General features: G+C 44.1%; 1 protein-coding gene across 3 annotated transcripts in view; it reads right to left on the bottom strand.

Moving 5' to 3' along the window:
• Positions 1-18,414, bottom strand: part of MYO7B (myosin VIIB) — a 48,204-nt gene that overhangs the window by 15,153 nt on the left and 14,637 nt on the right. For 2 of the 3 annotated variants that reach the window (XM_057426410.1, XM_057426412.1), the window contains exons 15-35: positions 18,218-18,378; positions 17,150-17,200; positions 15,236-15,373; positions 14,442-14,594; positions 13,855-13,953; positions 13,201-13,295; positions 11,607-11,691; positions 10,802-11,020; positions 10,071-10,172; positions 9,333-9,509; positions 8,394-8,603; positions 7,307-7,474; positions 6,958-7,038; positions 6,274-6,401; positions 4,619-4,745; positions 3,372-3,491; positions 2,356-2,529; positions 1,715-1,942; positions 1,103-1,270; positions 413-530; positions 195-321 (exon numbers count right to left, since the gene is read on the bottom strand). In XM_057426410.1, the coding sequence (XP_057282393.1) occupies positions 195-321; positions 413-530; positions 1,103-1,270; positions 1,715-1,942; positions 2,356-2,529; positions 3,372-3,491; positions 4,619-4,745; positions 6,274-6,401; positions 6,958-7,038; positions 7,307-7,474; positions 8,394-8,603; positions 9,333-9,509; positions 10,071-10,172; positions 10,802-11,020; positions 11,607-11,691; positions 13,201-13,295; positions 13,855-13,953; positions 14,442-14,594; positions 15,236-15,373; positions 17,150-17,200; positions 18,218-18,378 (2,929 nt within the window). The remainder of the gene's footprint in view (positions 1-194; positions 322-412; positions 531-1,102; positions 1,271-1,714; positions 1,943-2,355; positions 2,530-3,371; positions 3,492-4,618; positions 4,746-6,273; positions 6,402-6,957; positions 7,039-7,306; positions 7,475-8,393; positions 8,604-9,332; positions 9,510-10,070; positions 10,173-10,801; positions 11,021-11,606; positions 11,692-13,200; positions 13,296-13,854; positions 13,954-14,441; positions 14,595-15,235; positions 15,374-17,149; positions 17,201-18,217; positions 18,379-18,414) is intronic. The other variant, XM_057426411.1, reaches the window with a different exon arrangement.

Below are 18,414 nucleotides of genomic sequence, written 5' to 3'. Positions count from 1 at the left end.
TCAATGTTTCCTTTACAAGCTGCTCAGAACTTGTCCCTTTCTGTTTCCCAGATTGAGGCTAAACCACCTTTCCAGGCTCAGATCAAATCACCTGGGGGGCAGCAGGGAAAGTACACCTCCCCCCTTACATGGAATATCCTTTCTGATATGGGCAGAGAAGCCTTTTTCAGATCTTGTCTTTCTGGGACACTCACCTGTTGGTGTGGATGCCAGTTATCTCTGGGAAGGTCAGCTCAAGGAGCCGCTTTTCTGACTCATCCAAGAAGTAGATACCTTTCCAGTTTACAGCAACAATGAAGTGGTTCTTGGGCAAGCTGGGACCTGAAAATGCAATAAAAAACCTTACCTATGCTATCAAGTCCTCCTCTATAGATCTTAGATCTGTCCTCTGCTCCCAGGCTCCAGGTATTACCTGAAAACTTTGTGACTTCAAAGAATCGGGAAAAAAGCAAAGGCCACTGAAAGCGAGCAAAATCTACAAGTTGTCCCTTCACAGTCTGACGGGAGAGACGGTCCTGTGTGTATGGGGCCTGTGGTAGACAAAGAGACCTAAGGTTTTCTCAGTAAAATCTGTTTTGCATGATCTGCAGACAATAAAAAGCAAGCCTGATGCCAGAGATGCCCAGCAGCCCTCAAGGGTACCTGGAGAAAGTCAAATTAGGAACAGCCTCCAGGGGCCAAACCACATGCAGCTGAGGCTGCCCACAGACATGTAGTTTGCATATTTCCCTCAAATCCCCACTGACTGATCTGTTCAGAGTCTAACACAGTTTGGGTGGAAATGATGAAAACCAATCTTCCATCCCATGCCCATCCTGACTTGACTGTCAGATGGGAGATAGAGAGCTCGAAAAGAGACTCTATTCAGAGATTTAAATCTACCTTTTTCATTCTGTACACACACACCCTCTCCCCCGCCTTGGGCCTTACATGGAAGACTGAGTGTAAAGGTTCTCTGCTCCCCTATTTAACTACTTGGGAAATATAAGCTGAGATGGTTTTCCTTCTTCACCCAACAGACTATTCGTAAATGGAAATGGTGAAAAAAGCAGAAGCTGGTGTTTCAGAGTGGTTACCCAGCAGTGCCAGACAAACCTCTTACCTTAGCATGTGCATAGGTTATAAGGCTCACCCACTTTTCCAGGGGCTTGGACTTCAGCTGTTTTGCTGGAATACAGTCATGGAGCACCTTCTGCAGAAGTTCATTGTGGATGGAATCTCCAAATTGAATGTAACAATATTTTGCACCTATCTCCACCAAATCCTCCTCCTGAAACAATCAATCCATTAAACAAGACTTAGAAAACTGTCACAAAGTCCAGATAGCCTCGTTCAATCTTGAATCCATCTTAGGAACGGGATTTTCTCTGTTTTTGTGTGAATAACTCATGACAGTCATCCAGCATAAGGAGAGATGATCTTCACACAATCATAGCATCGAAGAGATTATTAGCAAAGATATTTTAAAAGGACCTTCATTGCCCTTTTGGACATGCCTCCAGGTGCCACGTGAACTGAAAGTTGCAGACATAAACCAAAATGAATTGCAGCTGCCAGCCTGGCTGCTGGCACAATCACTTGGACTGTGTTTGTTCAGATTAAGAAGAGAAGGGCTGTCCACAGCCACTTTAAAACTACATTCATCTTCCTGCTTTTTTATGTGGAAATGTTAACATAGCTTTGTCCCTTCAGGAGGATGAATAAGGAGACCCACCTTCTCACAGCGATACTCTCCAAACCGGATGCCTCGAATGACTTGGTGGTAAATGAGATCAGTGCTGATAGGATCCTCCTGGGAGTTGTGCCAGGGGGTGAAGATTTCCTTGCGGAAGTAGAGCCGCCAGGGCGCATTGCGTTCGTGTGTGCCCCGCTCCTTCACTAGCTGCTCACACTGAGAGATGGCATCCAGGACGTGATCTCGTCCCCCACCCAGTGACCACACCTAGGACAAAGGGACAACGCTTATTGGAGTGCCTGCTTTGAGTCTGAGAGAAGGACAACAAACCCAAAACTCCTGGTCTCTGGACAGCAAGAAAAACTGCAAAGGTAAGCAGATGGATGTGCAAGTTGTACTTTGGTACATGTATTTTTGTGTACATGGGATGGTATTGGGAAAAATAAGTTGGAAGCTGAAGCAGCTGTGGTTTGCAATTTTCTATTTGTTAGCCATAGAAAGGCAGAATAGAATTATCAGGTCCTGAGATTCAGCTGGGATTCAGAACTGATTTGGTTTGAGCACAGGAGTGGGATGGGGGTGCTTCTAAAAGTCAGAGGGAGTCCTCAGTGAGGCTGGGTTGACAGTACCAACTCCACAGAAAGAGAAGGGAGCTCTCATTCTATTTTTCTACACTTTACCTTATCAAACACAGCAATGTAGAGCGAAAAACCAAACAAATCCTTCAGTGTGGTCTTATCTGCTATGAACTGACAAATCTCTTTGGCAGTGGAAGCAGAGTCTGCAGGGACAGTGATGCTTTGGCCATTCATCAGGGTGACATTAAACATAATGGGTTTCTTCTGCTTCGTTGCCTGGAAGTCAGAGTTGAATGAGAGAAATAAATTATGAGTAAAGCTTAGTTTTCTGTGAAGAATGAAGAAGCCATTTAGATTTAAGAGTTCTGCACACTATACACCCTAGTCAACTCTTTGTAAATGAATTTCCAGTGCCCACACAGCTTCTTCAATGCATGGTGAGTCTCAAGTATTAATTATATCCCTGGAGCAGCACTAGCCTCAAGTTCTCTCCTCACCACAGCTCAGGGGAGCTGATTATCTCACAACAGTGTAGACTGATAGACTTCTTGTGAGTCTTATTTGGCCTGGTGACTTTTGGGTACAACTTTAGATGTATCAGTGGAGAGATGGCCTGCAGCAAGTACTTTGCCCAAGGAGACTGTTAGGCAATTGGGTCATTCAGATCTAGGAAGGAATTGAACTGAGGCCTTCACTTGAAGGGGGTGTATGTGTGTGACTTCTAATGATGAGGGTGACACTTAAAAGAAGGGGAAGGACAATACAGCCCTATCATACACATTCCTCCTTCTATTTTAAAAGCATAAACCCTGCTCAGTTCTTTCTACAAATGATCAGCAGAGCTTCCCTCAGGAAGTGGTTCTGGCCTGTGGGCCCCGAGTGGATGGAGATACCTCCCTGCAAATCACGTGTTGCAGCTCTTAAGGTATACTTTCCACTGGATTTAGGCTAACTGAATAGCCAGAAGAGGTGTATCTAAGAAGCAGCTGGTCTGCAATCCCCTTGTGCAACTGATTTCCTTTATTTGACTTAGGAAGATCTATTAGCACAGGTTTGTAAACAAAATCCGGTATAAAGTAACAGAGGTCAATATAATTAAACAAAAAGGGAGCTGCTACCTGAAGTTCCAGCCAGCTTGGAGGTTCAGTCCGTGCTCCATTGACATAGGTCCGTCTCAGACGTTCAGCACAATATGGTGCATATCCTGCGGGCCCATGGTGGATGAAATTCAACAGGTACTATATGCACAGAGTATAAGAAAGAGTTAGGAAACCCTAATCCTCATAAAGCTTAAGAAACTGTCTGCAGCTGATATACTACAGTCATCAGGATTAAAGGTTAAGCATGGAATTAGTGTTTTGAAAAAGGGGGATTGAGACACCAAGTTTTACCTCATTCTGCAGAGCTTTTAGTCTAAAGAGGAAGACTTGTGTCAGTCTGTTCACTGTGTTTAACTACATGAAAAATACTAGACAGTGGAGACTTTATTCTTATGATTAGGTTAGAGCAAGGTTTAGTGTTTCCAACTGAAGAGCCTGAAGTCTTTTTGCATTTTATAGGAATAAAGGCACTGGGAAGATGGCTAATTGCAGGTTAGGACTAGTAATGATGGTTACTTTTAGTTTTACCAAGTTCTCTGGCAATATCAATAGTTGAAGTCCATGGTTAAGATTGGGCATTGGATGAGAATGATTGGATAAACTGAGTTTGTGGAGTTCATGTGGCTCTGTTATCTTGGATGGCATGGTGTAAGCATGGACTTGTATTTAGTGTCAGCATGGGTTGGTCACCTGGTTATCTTACTGATTATTCCGAGAAATAGGGTATGGTCATGTCTTTCATGAGTTCTGTGTGCTTCACAGTCTTGGAATGAAGACTGATGTCAAAATATATCTATGGCTTCTGTCTGGCTTGTTCCAAGTAGTGTCCGTTTAGCAGCATTTATGATTAGATTAATTATAGCTTAATCATTAGATTAATAATTTGAGCTAAGGTGTCAATAAAGCAACATTGGCGATTCAGGCATATATATTCTGTTTGCCTCTAAGGTCTAGGAGGAAGGCTGATGTCAAGTTGGAGCCATGGATTGTTGGTTGTGTCTCTTTTTCCTGTGATGAAGTGGATTTATCATACATTTAAATTTGGAAATTAATGAATGATGAAAAAGACCAAATCTCTACTGGATTTTGTAGGGCTTGGAGATGAATTTGAATTCCCAGATAAGCATATGAGATGAGATGGTTTCAGCTAAAATCACAGCACCAGCTGCTATGGCAGTTATATGGCTATCTGTATCAAAACATCAAAATACACAAGAAACCATGTCAGCTAAGGCATTAAGCTCTAGGAGAGGATAGTAGTGTACCTTCACAAAAGTATTTGAAGGAGGAAAGCAACCAAGGCAAAGTGACAGAAGGATCCAGCCTCGAGCATAGCTGCTCCTGTTGCTGTTTTCCGTGAGCTGTTTGCAAATCTGGCAGTAAATTTCATCTCTGTAATAGAACACATGAAAGCATCAGGTAATGAGTCACTGCCTGAACTGTCTCTGGCTACATTTCCACTGCACGCTTGGAATGACTGCAGCATGATGAAGTAGGTCTGAGCTAGGGTACCACCTGTAATGTACCACAGGAAATTACTGTGTCATGGCTTTTGCAAGAAAAGGCTCAAGGTACACCTAGTGCCCTTTGCCACGCCTTGTTACTCAAGCAGTTCAAGTGTGATTCCCATGCTGGGTTACCTCCTATAACAAGCAGAGGGACTGCGCAGGGATAATATCTGCTGGCTCATCCAGGTGTGAAATAGCATTGCTGACCCTCCATATGTGAAACTTGCTCTAAGCTCTCCACAGAATGTGTTTTGTATCTTGTGGCTCTTGTCTGTCTGCTTATGTGTTGGTTTTGGGGTAAGGATAGGGGGACACCTGCTTAAACTTGTATTTTTGGTAAACTTGGAGTGAGTCTTTGGATGAGAATGGAGGAAAGGGTGCTTCAGATTGAGCTTCTGAAAGTGCAAGCTGCCTGCAGCAAGGACATATGGGAAACAGATGCAAAATCTGCATATAAATGAAACTGCTCTTTAAAAATAATCTTGAACTTTCTGGACTTTTGGAACACACATTTGGCAGGTCTGATGTGGGAGGACAAAAGGCGGATGAGGTTTTTGTTTCCAGATGGACATAATGATGAAACAAAGACTGAGGGAGTAAATGCTTAGCCTGTGTGATACATTGATTGAAGGCAATTTTTTGCCAGCTGAGGATCTGCTTTGGGGAGTATATTGACTGAAACAAAGCAACTATGTAGAGAGGAATCCAGCTTTATAGCTGTGGTCAAAGCAGGGCCTGTCCTTATGGGCTTTGTTACAGAAAAGTGTGGCATAAGCTAGAATGGAGGAGAGAATTCACAGGGTTAGGTCAGAACCAGCTAGCTCCTGTCTTATCTTCACACCACGCTTAGCCTAAGGTCCAACCTCACACCACTTGTAAGCAGGATTTCTTTTCCTAGTGGCTGATGTACTTAGCAAGCCAGACCTTAAAACTGTCTCTGATCTGGGGACATTGCTTGAGGGCTACTGGGAAACTGAGGTTATGAACACCTCTCATACACCTAGTGTACCTGAATTCCATATTTCTTACTCTTCTGAGTGTTTCTTCTTCCTCATACTAGGGCTGTTCCATCTTCAGGTGGTTTTGGGTAACAGCCCTGAGCCTCATTGCCTATCTGTGGGGTATTCAGAAAGCTGTATGTGGAGCTGACCTAAACTACAACATAAAGATACCAGTAAAGGCAGTAAGGGAGTTATCTGCTTCCTCTTATAAAGTTGAACCATCCTCCAAAGAGGCGTGTGCCCTACAGTCTGGGTTCTATGTGACCAGCTAGGGCTTTCAGTCAGGAATCCCCAGAGATAAATGAGAGACATTCCAGCATTTGGAAAATGCCCTGGAACTGTGGAAAGCGGATGCTGGATTTCATGATGCAATGGTTGCCTGGTCCCAGAAAGGAGGTACAGATTTCCTACCTGATGGCAGGACGCAGGATTGCATTGCCGATAATGAAGTGCACTTTTTCTAGGTTGGACATAGGCCTCTCAGAGATTGAGTTGTCCTCTTGGAAAGCCTCTTCTCCACCTCTCAGCTGGTCTGTCACCTGAAAAAAACAAGCAGAACCCCCGAGTGCTCTAGAAACCTCCCCTCTTACCAGGCAGCTCTCCCACACTTGAGGGACATTCCTTCTCAATCACTCTGGATAAAACTCTTTCTGCTCAGTGGAGGAGCAGTTTGGAATTTTCATATTTCACCCTTCGTTCTCAAGCTGACTTATAAAATGAAGTGTTACAGCACTAGTAGTGGGTAGGAGAACCTTCTTGTGCTGTCCTGTACAGCCCTTAGCACATGATGTTCTCAGTCTGCTCAGGGCTTTGGGCAAAGTGTTCTGCAATACCAACAATTCTCAATCATAAATTGTGTTCAGGGGTCACTCTCCAGCAGGAAGGGATGGAGTCCATCTCCCAGAGAATGAATGACAGCAGTGCACAGGGAGATGGTTTCAAAAGAACAGTGTAGCATATATCCTGTACACAGGGCTGGGCTGGCTTGGCAGGGGTGCAAATTCACAGCTTGGAGGTTGCTGCCACATGACATCTGGTGAAGACAGGGTTCCAGGCAAGGAGACTTAGGGGAAGCAATTTATTTCCATCTCTTACCTTCCCCATCAACTTGGATGTCCGTTTCAGCTTCAGGGAAGAGATCCCCTTTGACATCTTGTTATCCTTTCTGCCTTGTCTCTACAACACACATTACCATTATACAAAGTTAGTTTAATGCACAGCAAAAATGATTCATTAAGGACAGAAAGATGCTTACATTGGAAATGTTTTTGTTTTGTCCCCTCCTGCTGCATTGTCTTTACAGGACTGACAGGGCCCTTTTGCACTTCTAGCATTCCAAGTACAGTAGCACAAAAAGGTTACTTTGCTTTTCTCATCCTTGGTTAGAACAGCACAGAAGCCAAAGAAAGGAAATGAAAATACAAACATAACCTGCTCCTCTCACCATATCTGGGCTGTCATTCCTGAACTGGACCTGGTTTTTCCTGCCAAGCGTATCATATATTTGTGTCATCACAGAACCGCTCTTGGTGCTGGCATTCTTGGCAAACAGTGCTGGCTCTGGCAGGTCCCCCATGAATCTCAAGATGATAGCCCACACAACCAGAGAAGCCTGTAATGGCAGAAAGCACAGTCAGACACTGCCAGCAGAACCAATGGCCTCATGCCATTTCTACCTGTTTAGATTTAGATAAAAGCATTTTCTACCTTCACCCAGTGCAAGTTGTTTGAATTCCTATCTCCTCCTGCTGTTTACAACAGGAGTTTACTTTCATGTCAAACAGCATGAGAGCAACATTCACAACACTCTATGCTAAAGGAAGAGGATGCAGTTCTAGTGGGAATGTCATATTTGCCCTGTGACTGCGAAGTCCTCACCATGCCCTTTACAGGCACCTTGCAGGTATGTTGTAGCTGGAGTTGAGGTGGAGAAATCTTGGTAGAACTGCACTCTGCATTTATCTCCCTGGACAGATAAGCAGTGCAGTGAACTCTTCCAGGAGCAATCATGTCCAGAAGTAGAAAGTTCTAGAAAGATAGTGAAGTTTTTGCAGCATGGGAGCCTCCATTCGGCAAGGCTGCGTTAGCATCGAGAAGAAATCCCTCTTCAATCCCCCTGTGGTTCAATGGGAATACTGCAGGCCCGGGCCTTCCCCTTTTGTCTTAACTCAGACTTGCAACCTTAACAAGAGCAGAGATGGGTGAGCTCTGGTGCTTCTTTCCAGTCTGTTTTTGCCCTCAAGGCCTAACTGAAGAAATCAAAACAAAGCTCAGGTTCCCTTTTTAGGCAGACTAAAGGTTACAAGAGATCTTGGTTTAGGCAGGTATCTGTGCCAAGTTCCCGCTTGCAAAGTGCCAAAAAGTGCTGATGGGAGCTACTACTTCCATACAAATGTTTGGGACTATCTGCTTGGCTCTCAAGTCTCTGGTTCCAAGGGCTGTGCCAGAGACAGGGGACCCAAGGATGAGGAGAGATATAAAAACCAAGGCTGTGGAGAAAGCAGGTTTAACGACAACAAGCAGCAAGATACCAGGACGTTATCCTTGTCATCATGGTAGAGTAGCGGGTGCCGCAGCTGCCTCCGGATATGTGTATGTGTAGAAGACCCCTGGAAATAGGTAGCTGCAAACTTTGGGAAGGTGTACTCTTCCAAGCCATCAGCTTCCTCTTCTAGCTCCACACTCATAGGAACCATGTCCAGATCTACCTCATCCAGCTTGTTCGGCTCTGTTTCCAAGTCCTGTGCAGAACATGAGGAAGAAACATATTTTCTTTCCCTGTACTCTGATATTCTTATTTTACATTCTTCTTCTTTCTTTTTCCTTTTCTTTTTCTTTTCTTGGCCATAGGTCCTCCTTCCCAGCTAACCCCAAAGACCCCAAAGCCATTTTCAGCTGCTACCAACAGATGATTTGGGCTCAGAACTTGTCCTTCTGAGATGCATCCATTCTATACGACCTTCCTTGTTCTCATTGTTCTCACTGCTGATGGAAATTCTAGGTGCTATCTCACTGCTCACATCCTACACTAGCCAAGACCATTCTAATCTGCCTACCTCTCCCTACCCAGTTCCATCCTCCACAGCTGTCAGGACTGGTATATCTCAACATTTTGCTTTTAAGAACATGGGATAAGTTGGGTCATGCATTTTCAGCTTGGTTCAGCTGGAAAATCACTGAAAGCACTGTCAGCAGAACATGTGCATGGTGCTAAAATGCACTATTTGGTGAGGGTCTGCTGGGCAAAAGAAAAAAAAGTGCAGACACATAGTCCCTGAACTGCATGTGACCAAAACGTTTTGGGAATTGACCTCTGAAAGCAGATCCCAAAAAGACTGTCTGGATGGCTGATTTGGGTGATTCTTTCACTGTACAGAAATTAAACAAAATTGACCACTGGGGGAATTCCAGCAATGAACGGACTTATGCAAGGCATGGACATGACCCATTACCAGTCTGAAGCTCTGTACCTCAAAGCCCAGAGGAGCCTGTCCTTCTTGGCCTCCAATCATAGAAGGTAAAAACCCAAAAATTTTGTCCACCATTTCTTGGTCGCTGATAACATCATCATTTGCTGGTTTAGTGGCAAGAACATTCCTCCTTTGTCTTCCTTCTGCCTTCTCTCTCTCCAGAGCAGCCAGGCATTCCTTTAAACATAGAAGCTGGTTAGGCATTCTGCTAGAGTGAATGGGTGAGAGGATGAAATGCTATTACAAAGGTGTTCTAACAGTGAGGTTCAGCTCTGCTAGCGCAGTGTCGGAACATGAAGGCAAAAGTTGCTTGTGCCAAGTGCTCGCAAAGAACTAGCACATCAACAGCAGGGCTTTGCTCTTAGAGCCTTCTTTATGGACTGTTGGCCTATTGGTAATGATGTGCTATTTTTCAAGACCTTTATCAACAAGAGATGATAGAGGAAAACCACAGAATCCCTGACAGCAGAAACCCCAATATTATCTAAAGTTTAAAAATGTTTTATGTCAGGGGGCTGTAATAGCACTGTGCATATTTGGCTGAGGTGGCAGCTCACACTGCAAACAGAAATGTGCATGTGTTTCCTTGTCCCATTTCTAAAGCATCATTACACATAGATTTACAACTGTGTCTCCTCTTTATTAAAATGTAGATGTGCAAGTGCTCAGGTGTGAGCTAAGCAGGCTCTTCTTAGCCAGGGAACACAGCATTCAGTGGTCCTCCGCCAACAAACCTACCTTTTCTGATCTCATAGCTTCTTCCCTTCCTGGTCCAAGGACTTGGATGAGATGTTTCTCTTCTTCCAAGTGGATATTCCTGGCTTCCACCTTGCCTGTGTTCTGTGAACAACAGGACCATTCTGTGACAGTTACCACAACTGCTGAGCTGGCTCTCTTCTGCCATAACAAGCTGTTCACACCAGGACTTTGTCACAGCAGGGACTCAGTTCTGGATTTAGCATCTTAGGGAACAGGCCAAAGGCAGAAATCAGCAGACTGGCTTCCTTCTTCAAACTGGCTTTAATACAGAAAGGAAACCATACAAAGTTCTCCCATGTGCTGTGGACCACCAAGGCAGTAAATATAGGATTTTTTTCTGGTAGCACATAACAAGACACATTAGAATTCCCCTGTGAATGGATCCCTAAGGGACATTATTGGGCCTTGGTGTAGAAATTGATCTTCCCTTGCAGGAGTGACTGACATGCATGCACATCTTATCTTTTGTCCTCCCTTCTGTCAAAAACATCCCAGCTCTGTCAGTGAAGTTTTGATATGTGATAACAAACACAGAAAGCAAATGTAAACAAGATCAGTTTGCTTAAAACTCTGCTTTCATACTTGACAGGAGCTCAAAATAAAACATCCCAAAATAAATCTCCAGTCTTATGCTATGGCAACACTTGCTGTTCACGAAGTCTCTACCAGGACTTCACAGAAACATGTTCACAAGGTATCTGTGAGCATACCTGCTTCTTCATTCCCTGGTAGAGTCGTCGAGCAAACATGCCCCTTGCATATGCCTGTATAACACATACAGCTTTCTTCTGCTCTGCTACCTTTTGACGCATTAAATAACCACGGCACATGGCTTGAAGCCTGATGATAAGAGTCCGAGTCGCTTCATACTGTTTAGCAAGCTGCCGGCTCCTGTAGAGAGCCTGCAGGCGCCCAAAACCCAGCATAACCTGTAGGGAGGTGGAGAAGAAAGAAGTGATTATGGTTCAAAACCACTGAGGCTGGCTTTAAATCTAGTATATAGCGTTGTTTTGGGGACCTATTCTAGGGAGTGTCTCCAGGAAGTGATAACGATAGCTTGGGGTTATGACAAGGAAAGGAAGAAAGCAGAAATGAAGCCAAGTGAATGGGGAGAAGGAAATAAAACACTAGCCCTTGGAGAGATGGGTGTGTCAATCCCAAGAGAATGGGGGAGAGTGCAGGACAACACATTGACGCACAAACGCTAGCCTTGGACTCCTGACTAGAAGAAGTGTGAGATCAGTCATACGTCAAGCTGCCCAAGCCAAGCCTGCCAGAGGTTAGTTTGGTTACTCCTTCACCAGAAAGGTCACAGGTTCAGCAAATCCTAAGAGGTCCCCTCCATGGGCTTTACATCCTTTACATCCTGTCATCCTGCCTGTCCTCCCTTCAGTTGTGAATATCTTCATTCCTAATACTCCACTCAATCTGGCAGGGCATAATATCCAAACACACACACAAATATTCATATATATTTTTATATATTTATATATTTTATATACACCTGCATCTTACCATTCTGAAATCCTTCCGGCAGCAGTAGGCTCGCCAGGCTGACTGAATGGCTACAGCAGACTTCCTCTGTTTCAGAAATTGTTTCCTAAGCAGGGGGACAGGTGAGGTGACAAATAATAGGTTATTCCTGCTGCTTCTTGTGATACTAATAAAGAATAAGGTGATGGGTTTTTTCCTTTTATGAGATGTCTACACTCTGATCTCAGCCTTGTCTCCTCTCTAGGAACACTAGAGCCAGGAACACTATTGTTAAACTAACTAGCTCAATATTAGTAGACATCTTGCCAGGGCAAGTCTGAAGCTCAGCAAGGGCTGTTCTTCCTGCTTCTGAGCAGCCCAAGAAAAGTATTATGTTGCAGCAGAAGCATTAGTCTGGTTAGATACTTCTGCACCACATGAACTCAATTATACTCACTCAAACATTTTGTCTGCTTATATGTTCTCCATGCTCATAGAAAGGACAGAACAGATTGACCTTTTTGCCTGACCTTTTATGTAAATAAAGGCCTTAGGAGATTTCACCTAGGCTCAGCTTATTCTGCAAGTGAAGCAACACCATGAATCAGTTGAGCTCATAAAGTGTTTTCGTATTCGCTTTGTTATCTATTTGCTAGTAGAAAGGAGAAGATAGAAGTGTTACTAATCCACCTTCATACATCTGAGCTGACTTTGCCCTTAATGTTGCAAAAATACTGGTAGCAACTGCAGATCAAAATCATTGCTGTGGCGGGATCGCTCTTAAAAGGCCCTATATCAAGGCAGGAGAAGTTAACTTTCCCATTTGATGGCCACTTGCTCCCTGGTGTCTTCACTGCCCATGAACTTCCCACGGTAAAAGCTGTCTATCGCCCTATGGCTGTCAGAAATGGCACATAGCTCTGATGGTTCAAAGCCAAAAACCAGGTGAGGCTTTTAGGGAGAGGTGGTATCTGTCAGATAGCAGGCAGGGTTTGGGAAAAGGGGGAAGCTTTGGGGCATTTATGTCATGTTTATTAGATCTTGCTTCTCTACTGTCAGGAATATTTCTAAATCAAACCAAGTTTCAGCCCTATATCATGGTTCTAGTCGGGGGATGCAAGATTACTACGTACAAATCATGATGTAAAGCATTTAATGAGGACATTTACTTGATAGTGACTAGATTTCACTTCTGCAAATATCTGAAACGAAATCAGACAAATTGTGCATCTTCGCTAGAGAGCTAGTTTCTATCTGATTCTTTCCTATGTCTTGTATCAAAGAAGCATTCTGCATAAGGAAGTTCTTCTGTCTCTGAGGGGAACACAGATTCCATTGGGATTTCCCTCTTTCCAGGCGCCTACTGTTTACTAGAAATATGAAGTGCAAATCCTCTTTCCAGCCCTTCCTCTTCATGTCATGTCACACACAGCCCTGCGTTTTGAAAAGCATCGTGAAAATAAAGAAGCTGAGCACAAACAAATGTTTGTGCAAAATCTGCATAGATGCACTGACAGGCACTGAATTTAGGGCTAGTGGAAGATACAGATTCATACTCAAAAATGCTTCATAGAGTGTGTTAAACAAAGATTACTGCTTCAAACCAAAGCAAATTCCCTTCTGAAAGATCACTGACCTGTCCTTCACTCCTCTCATCACCTTCTGGATAAGAAGAACCTTATCTGTGAGTATATTTTGGCGTTGAAGCTCCAATACTGTATCATGATGATCCTGTTAAAAAGAAGGTGTGGATATGTCAGCTCAGCAGACACCCCTACAACTTGTGAAAACTAGACACATTGTCTGAAAGAGGCTCAAAATCATCAAGCAAGCTGTGATCAAAATGAATTTATGGAACTGCAGTAGGAAGAGTTCACACCACCTGACCACACCATCTCTGGCCATAGCCATAACCAAATAGAGAATCTGCCTGCAGCAAGATGGTCTTTAACCCTGGAGATATGCTTTGGGCAAGGAGGTCCCCTGCAACAGTGTGCTGGTGTCTAGTTCTTTTTTATGTTCAAGGCCTGAGCAGAGACCAATATATTGCATTGTGCTGTTTCAGCTGCAGCACTGTAGCACAGGAACATGACCAGCCTCTCCTACACCAAGCTGTGCCCACCAAATTGCTTAGCCTTCAGGAACAAAGATCCAGCCTCAGATTCAAGGGAGTTTATAAAGCTCTGACTCAGGCCTGCTGGGTCTCCACTCTTGCACAAGCAGGTTAAACTATACTGTGAAGCACTCAGTTTTTCAGTAGAAGAGACAATAAACTGTCCTTTTTACTTACTTTTAGGAACATCTTGGTCTTTCCAGCTTGCCAGCTTTCGTCCTTGCCCAGCACTGCTTCAGAGATGCTGATACAGCTCTGTCGAGCATCATTCTTCAGCTGATGTGCAAAAGCATCATCATGTTAGGGCTTGGGTGCGAAACACAGGAGCTGTACTATGTATCTATTACTCTGCATTTCAAAGGGCAAACAACAGAAACAGATGAGGTCTTACAGACCTCTGGGCTGACAGGATAATGAACAAAAGTGGTTCAGCTCAAATGGGCAAGAAAAGGAGGAGCATGAATGCATGGCCAAACATTTGGGAGTTCAGGCACAAGGAAGAGTGTGATTACAGAAAAACATCCGAGGGCAATGGAGATGCTACCCTGCTTGGGATGTCCATGTGGAGCAGGTCAAAGATAACTGGACCTAAAAGCACCTCTACTGTTTCAGCAAAGACCCAAGTAAATATGTATTTAGCTACAGTTCATGTGATGAGAGCTCAGCTGTGCCAGCAGTAATCCAAGAACCTTCTACTGCAGGAAAGGCTCCAGATCCATCAGAAAAAGTTGTATTAGCCTTAAACTAAGTTTTTGCTTACATACCTGCTGTTGAAGAGACCATGGCAGGATAACCCTGTATCTGTCAAAGAACTCCTCAAAGCTGTAGCGAACCGGGAAGCCAGCTTTCCTGATCTGAATGGTCTCCATCATCCCTGAATATCGCAGCTGCTTGATACACAGCTCCCTGTCGAACAACTGAAAGGGGGAGCAGACAAAGAGGACACTTAACACTGAAAGCACAGCATGCATGCTCCTAGTTTCTTGTAATGCAGATTAAAAATAGGCTTGCTAAACCACATGCAATACTTCAAAAATTACTAACTCGCTTGACCAACACCATGCAAGGTTTTGGTGTAGAGCTGGGTCATGAACTCCTGAGTTGCAGCCAAAACCCCTCATTGCAAACCCATTCCTCTTCTTTTGTAGTGTCAAATTAAGCCACATCACCTCTCTCTTAAACACCACTAGCTCTCCTATTCTCTCTCAGGTTATTTTATCATATGGTCATTGTTGCACCCCAGTGTTTTCCATTTGTCCCCTTGTTGAAGGACTAGAAACTCTCCAGTTTTGTCTTTATCTTTACAGGAAAGGCTTCTACAGCTCCTCTCAGGAATATACAATACATAATTTTTTTCATCTATTACTCTATGATGTTTCTTAGAGATGTTTTTGTAAGTTAGGATTGCTATATCCTACCACTCTTTTTACTGTAGTAATAGCCTGTACTGCAGCTCTTCGTGGCTCAAGGACAGATACAAAATGCTGCACAGCAACTGACAGTTTCTTCTCATGGAAAAGTTTACTGAAGAAAAGATCTCATGTTGTTAAAACATTACCAGCGGTTTCTTGTAGTCGTTTGGCTTGATGCAGCGGATGAAGTATGGCTGGCACTGCTCAAGGATTTTCATCAGTTTTTCCAGGGATTGCTTGAACTGTCCTCCCAGAGTTGAGAGCCGTTTGGTGGTATCCAAACCCTGAAGAGTAAGCACATGCTGACTGCTACATCGTTCACCCTTAGATCCAAGTCATAAATCTCTGTGTTTCTGTACAATGTAACAGTATTGCATAACTGCCCAAAAAAGAATTATTTCCCTACATGGGAGCTAAATGGGTCATCTGCATCTTACTAATTTGGGTTTATTTGTGCACAGAAAGCCAGCTGAGCTCTTTTGCCTATTGGGCACCAAGTTCTAGCAGTGCAGGTGGCTGTGGTGGAAGAAATTCCACCCATGTGAGTTTAAATGGGCCTGTCTCTTCCAGCCGAGGTTGCATTTAGTGTAGGACCTGGGTGTCAAGCTATTATTCATGGGTGTGTGCCTGAAAGCTTGGTGAGAAACAGCTACTCCCAAAGCAATAATAACCTCCAGCAAGGCGCTTTGCTGCCAGCACGTAGCTAACTAGGAATGCTAAAGATCCAGAGCAGCTCATTCCTTAGTGATTAGTATTGCCTTACTTGCTAATACTACAGTAAGCAGTAAAAAGGAAAACTTTTACTGGAGGGTAAGGTAAGAGCTACTCTATTTATGGCTGCATATTAAATGCTTTGTCTCCCTGCTCCCAGGTTGACTATTGCTCTCAGTTGCAATAGTGTAACCTTAGAAGGATTGCACTGGATTGCAGTTAGCTTCTGACTTCCCTAGCTCCTCTGAAAGCAGAGCTCCACCTATGTCTTTTTTCACGCTGATCATCACAGTAGGCCCAAGCTTCTACCTCCTAATCCGTTTTAAGGGCACAATAAATTATGGTGAGAACAGTGCAGATTCCAAGTAACAAAAGCGCTTCACTGGCCTTCTACACTCAAGCATGGAGCTAATCATTACAGCACAATATAGCTGGTTGGTTTGGCTGGTTGGGGGGCTTTACTGGGTTGCGCTTTGTTTCGTTTGGGTTGGTTTTTTTTTACAAGAAAATAATGAAAAGTCCAGCGCTTTCCCTCACTTCCATTTGCGGCACTTTGCGGTACTTCATTCTGCTGGTTCTCACATTTTAGGGTGCTTTTTAACGCTCAAGCGCGCACCTCCTGCCTTAACTACAAGGCAATGCTGCCCTCCGGCGACTAACACTCAAGCCTTTGGTAAACCGCTCTTTGGAAAGTCTCACAGCAGCTCTGATGCATCTTAGCGCTAGCAATCATGTTTGAAGTAGCTATGGTAACACATATACATGTTTAAGCTGTATAAGAGTTAAAAGCAATTTGCACTTGAAGATCTTAGAGGCCTTTCTGCTGTCCTTATAAATCAGTGGGATGGCCACAAAGCCTGAAGCCCATGCACTCATGGTCTTGCATCTGTAACATTAAAGCTGAATTTGTTGTTGAGATGGTGGTGACTTTTCTCCCGTGGCCTGTCAGGACAGCGACTCTGAGACCTCAGCGCAGCAAAGGTTTTTTTTGGCACTTCATTCACTGTACTTTTCTATAGCCTATTTCTTAGGCTTCCCAATGGTGGCCCAGAAATTAATAGGGGTATTTCAGCTAACTCCTCTGTATGTTGAAATGGGCAGTAGCCCACATTTAGCATCTCCTTTCTTGATGTGCTACTGTACTTTCTAAATGGAAGGAAATGTTTTGTTGTTTTGTTTGTTTTTTCCTAAAACTGCAACCTTATTTATTGAGACAAAAACCATTAGAACATTAGAGCAATGCAGATAGACCTGATACTTAATCTGAAGGTATTCATGCATGTAAGAGATGCTAAGCCTCTGTTGTTGCTTGTACCACTTCTGACAGTCTGCTCCCCCAGGATGTTTACCTGTCCATGGCCAGATGTTCTGGACAGCAGAAAGCCACACTGGGAAAAAGACTGAGGAAGAAAGGACAGGATCAGAAAACAATGCCAGGAGATAGATAGATAACAGGTAAGATTGTGAGCTAACCGTTCTGTACCCTGCCAGGAAAACTCAAAGATGTAAACACTATAAGCAAAAGTATCTTCACACAGTGATAACGCTGCATACTTGAATGGTCAGAAATTAAGGAATGTGAAAGTTGCAGCAGGACAGAAAACTTGAACTCTGCCCCATGCTGTTTCCAGTCCACTGTGCTTTACAACCTCATTTTCACTATGCATGGGACAAGGCTCCTTACAGCACAAGGCACAGATGATTCTATGATAATTACCCATCCTGAACTTTGTCACAAAGTCTCCGGGCCAGGGGGGAAGAGCTAAAGTTGCAGCAGTAAGCAGGGCAGTGAGCCTGTCTACAGGTGTCATTGGGAGCAGGAGACAGTATCTGTGACAGCACAGCTTTTGCTCCTTTGTGCTAGCTGTCAGCCCTTTGCAAGAAGGAAAAGGCCAGGGCCAACCTGCCTGTTCCCCAGTCATACCCCTTGGTGTTATGATCCCAGCAGTCTGGCCACATCTGCAGTATGGCATCAGTTTAGCTGCTGGCTTCTGGACAGGTACCAGCTTTGCAGAGGGGTCTCTGGTTGGTGCCTTGTTCTATTCCAATGAACCTTGGAACTACAGTTTTCTCCTATTAATTTACACCCCTCCTGGAGATGTGGATGCAGTATGAATGGCCAGGCAGACACAGCAAACCCATTCAGTTGATGACAACATGCAGGGAGGTAGCACAGCTCATGCTTGTGTGTCCACACAGATGTCTGGGGATGGAGTCCTGGGAGATGGGACTAACATCACCCTTGTTTACAGCATGATCAAACCCTGACTTTTCCAGCAGACTCCTTTGCAGGAATGAGTTGAATGAAAGGGATGGGGATTTGCAGAGACAGTGCAAAAGAAAGAAGAGGTCAAGAACATTCAGAGCCTTATAAATGAGGAGAAATCATTTCTGCAACCCAGTGCTAGTAAGCCAACCTTGTAGGCCTGGTCAGCTCCAAGATGCCGGATGGTCCCACGTCCCAGACTAGGTGGGGTCTTTTCCACCTGGAAAATCTCTCTCAGGAATTTGTTTTTGGAGGAATGAACCACTTGCATTACATTAGCACTCAGTGTGTCCCGATTCTTCTCTAGGAAGTCTACAGGATGGAAACAAAATCAGCTTGTCACCTCTG

Source organism: Pezoporus wallicus, unplaced genomic scaffold (assembly GCF_028554395.1).
Source record: "Pezoporus wallicus isolate ANWC-B61680 ecotype Strahan unplaced genomic scaffold, APGP_CSIRO_Pwel_v1 contig_8872, whole genome shotgun sequence".
In the NCBI taxonomy this organism is placed as follows: Eukaryota; Metazoa; Chordata; class Aves; order Psittaciformes; family Psittacidae; genus Pezoporus; species Pezoporus wallicus.
The sequence above is the reverse complement of the archived record's forward strand: the minus strand, read 5'-3'. Positions and strand labels throughout refer to the sequence as shown.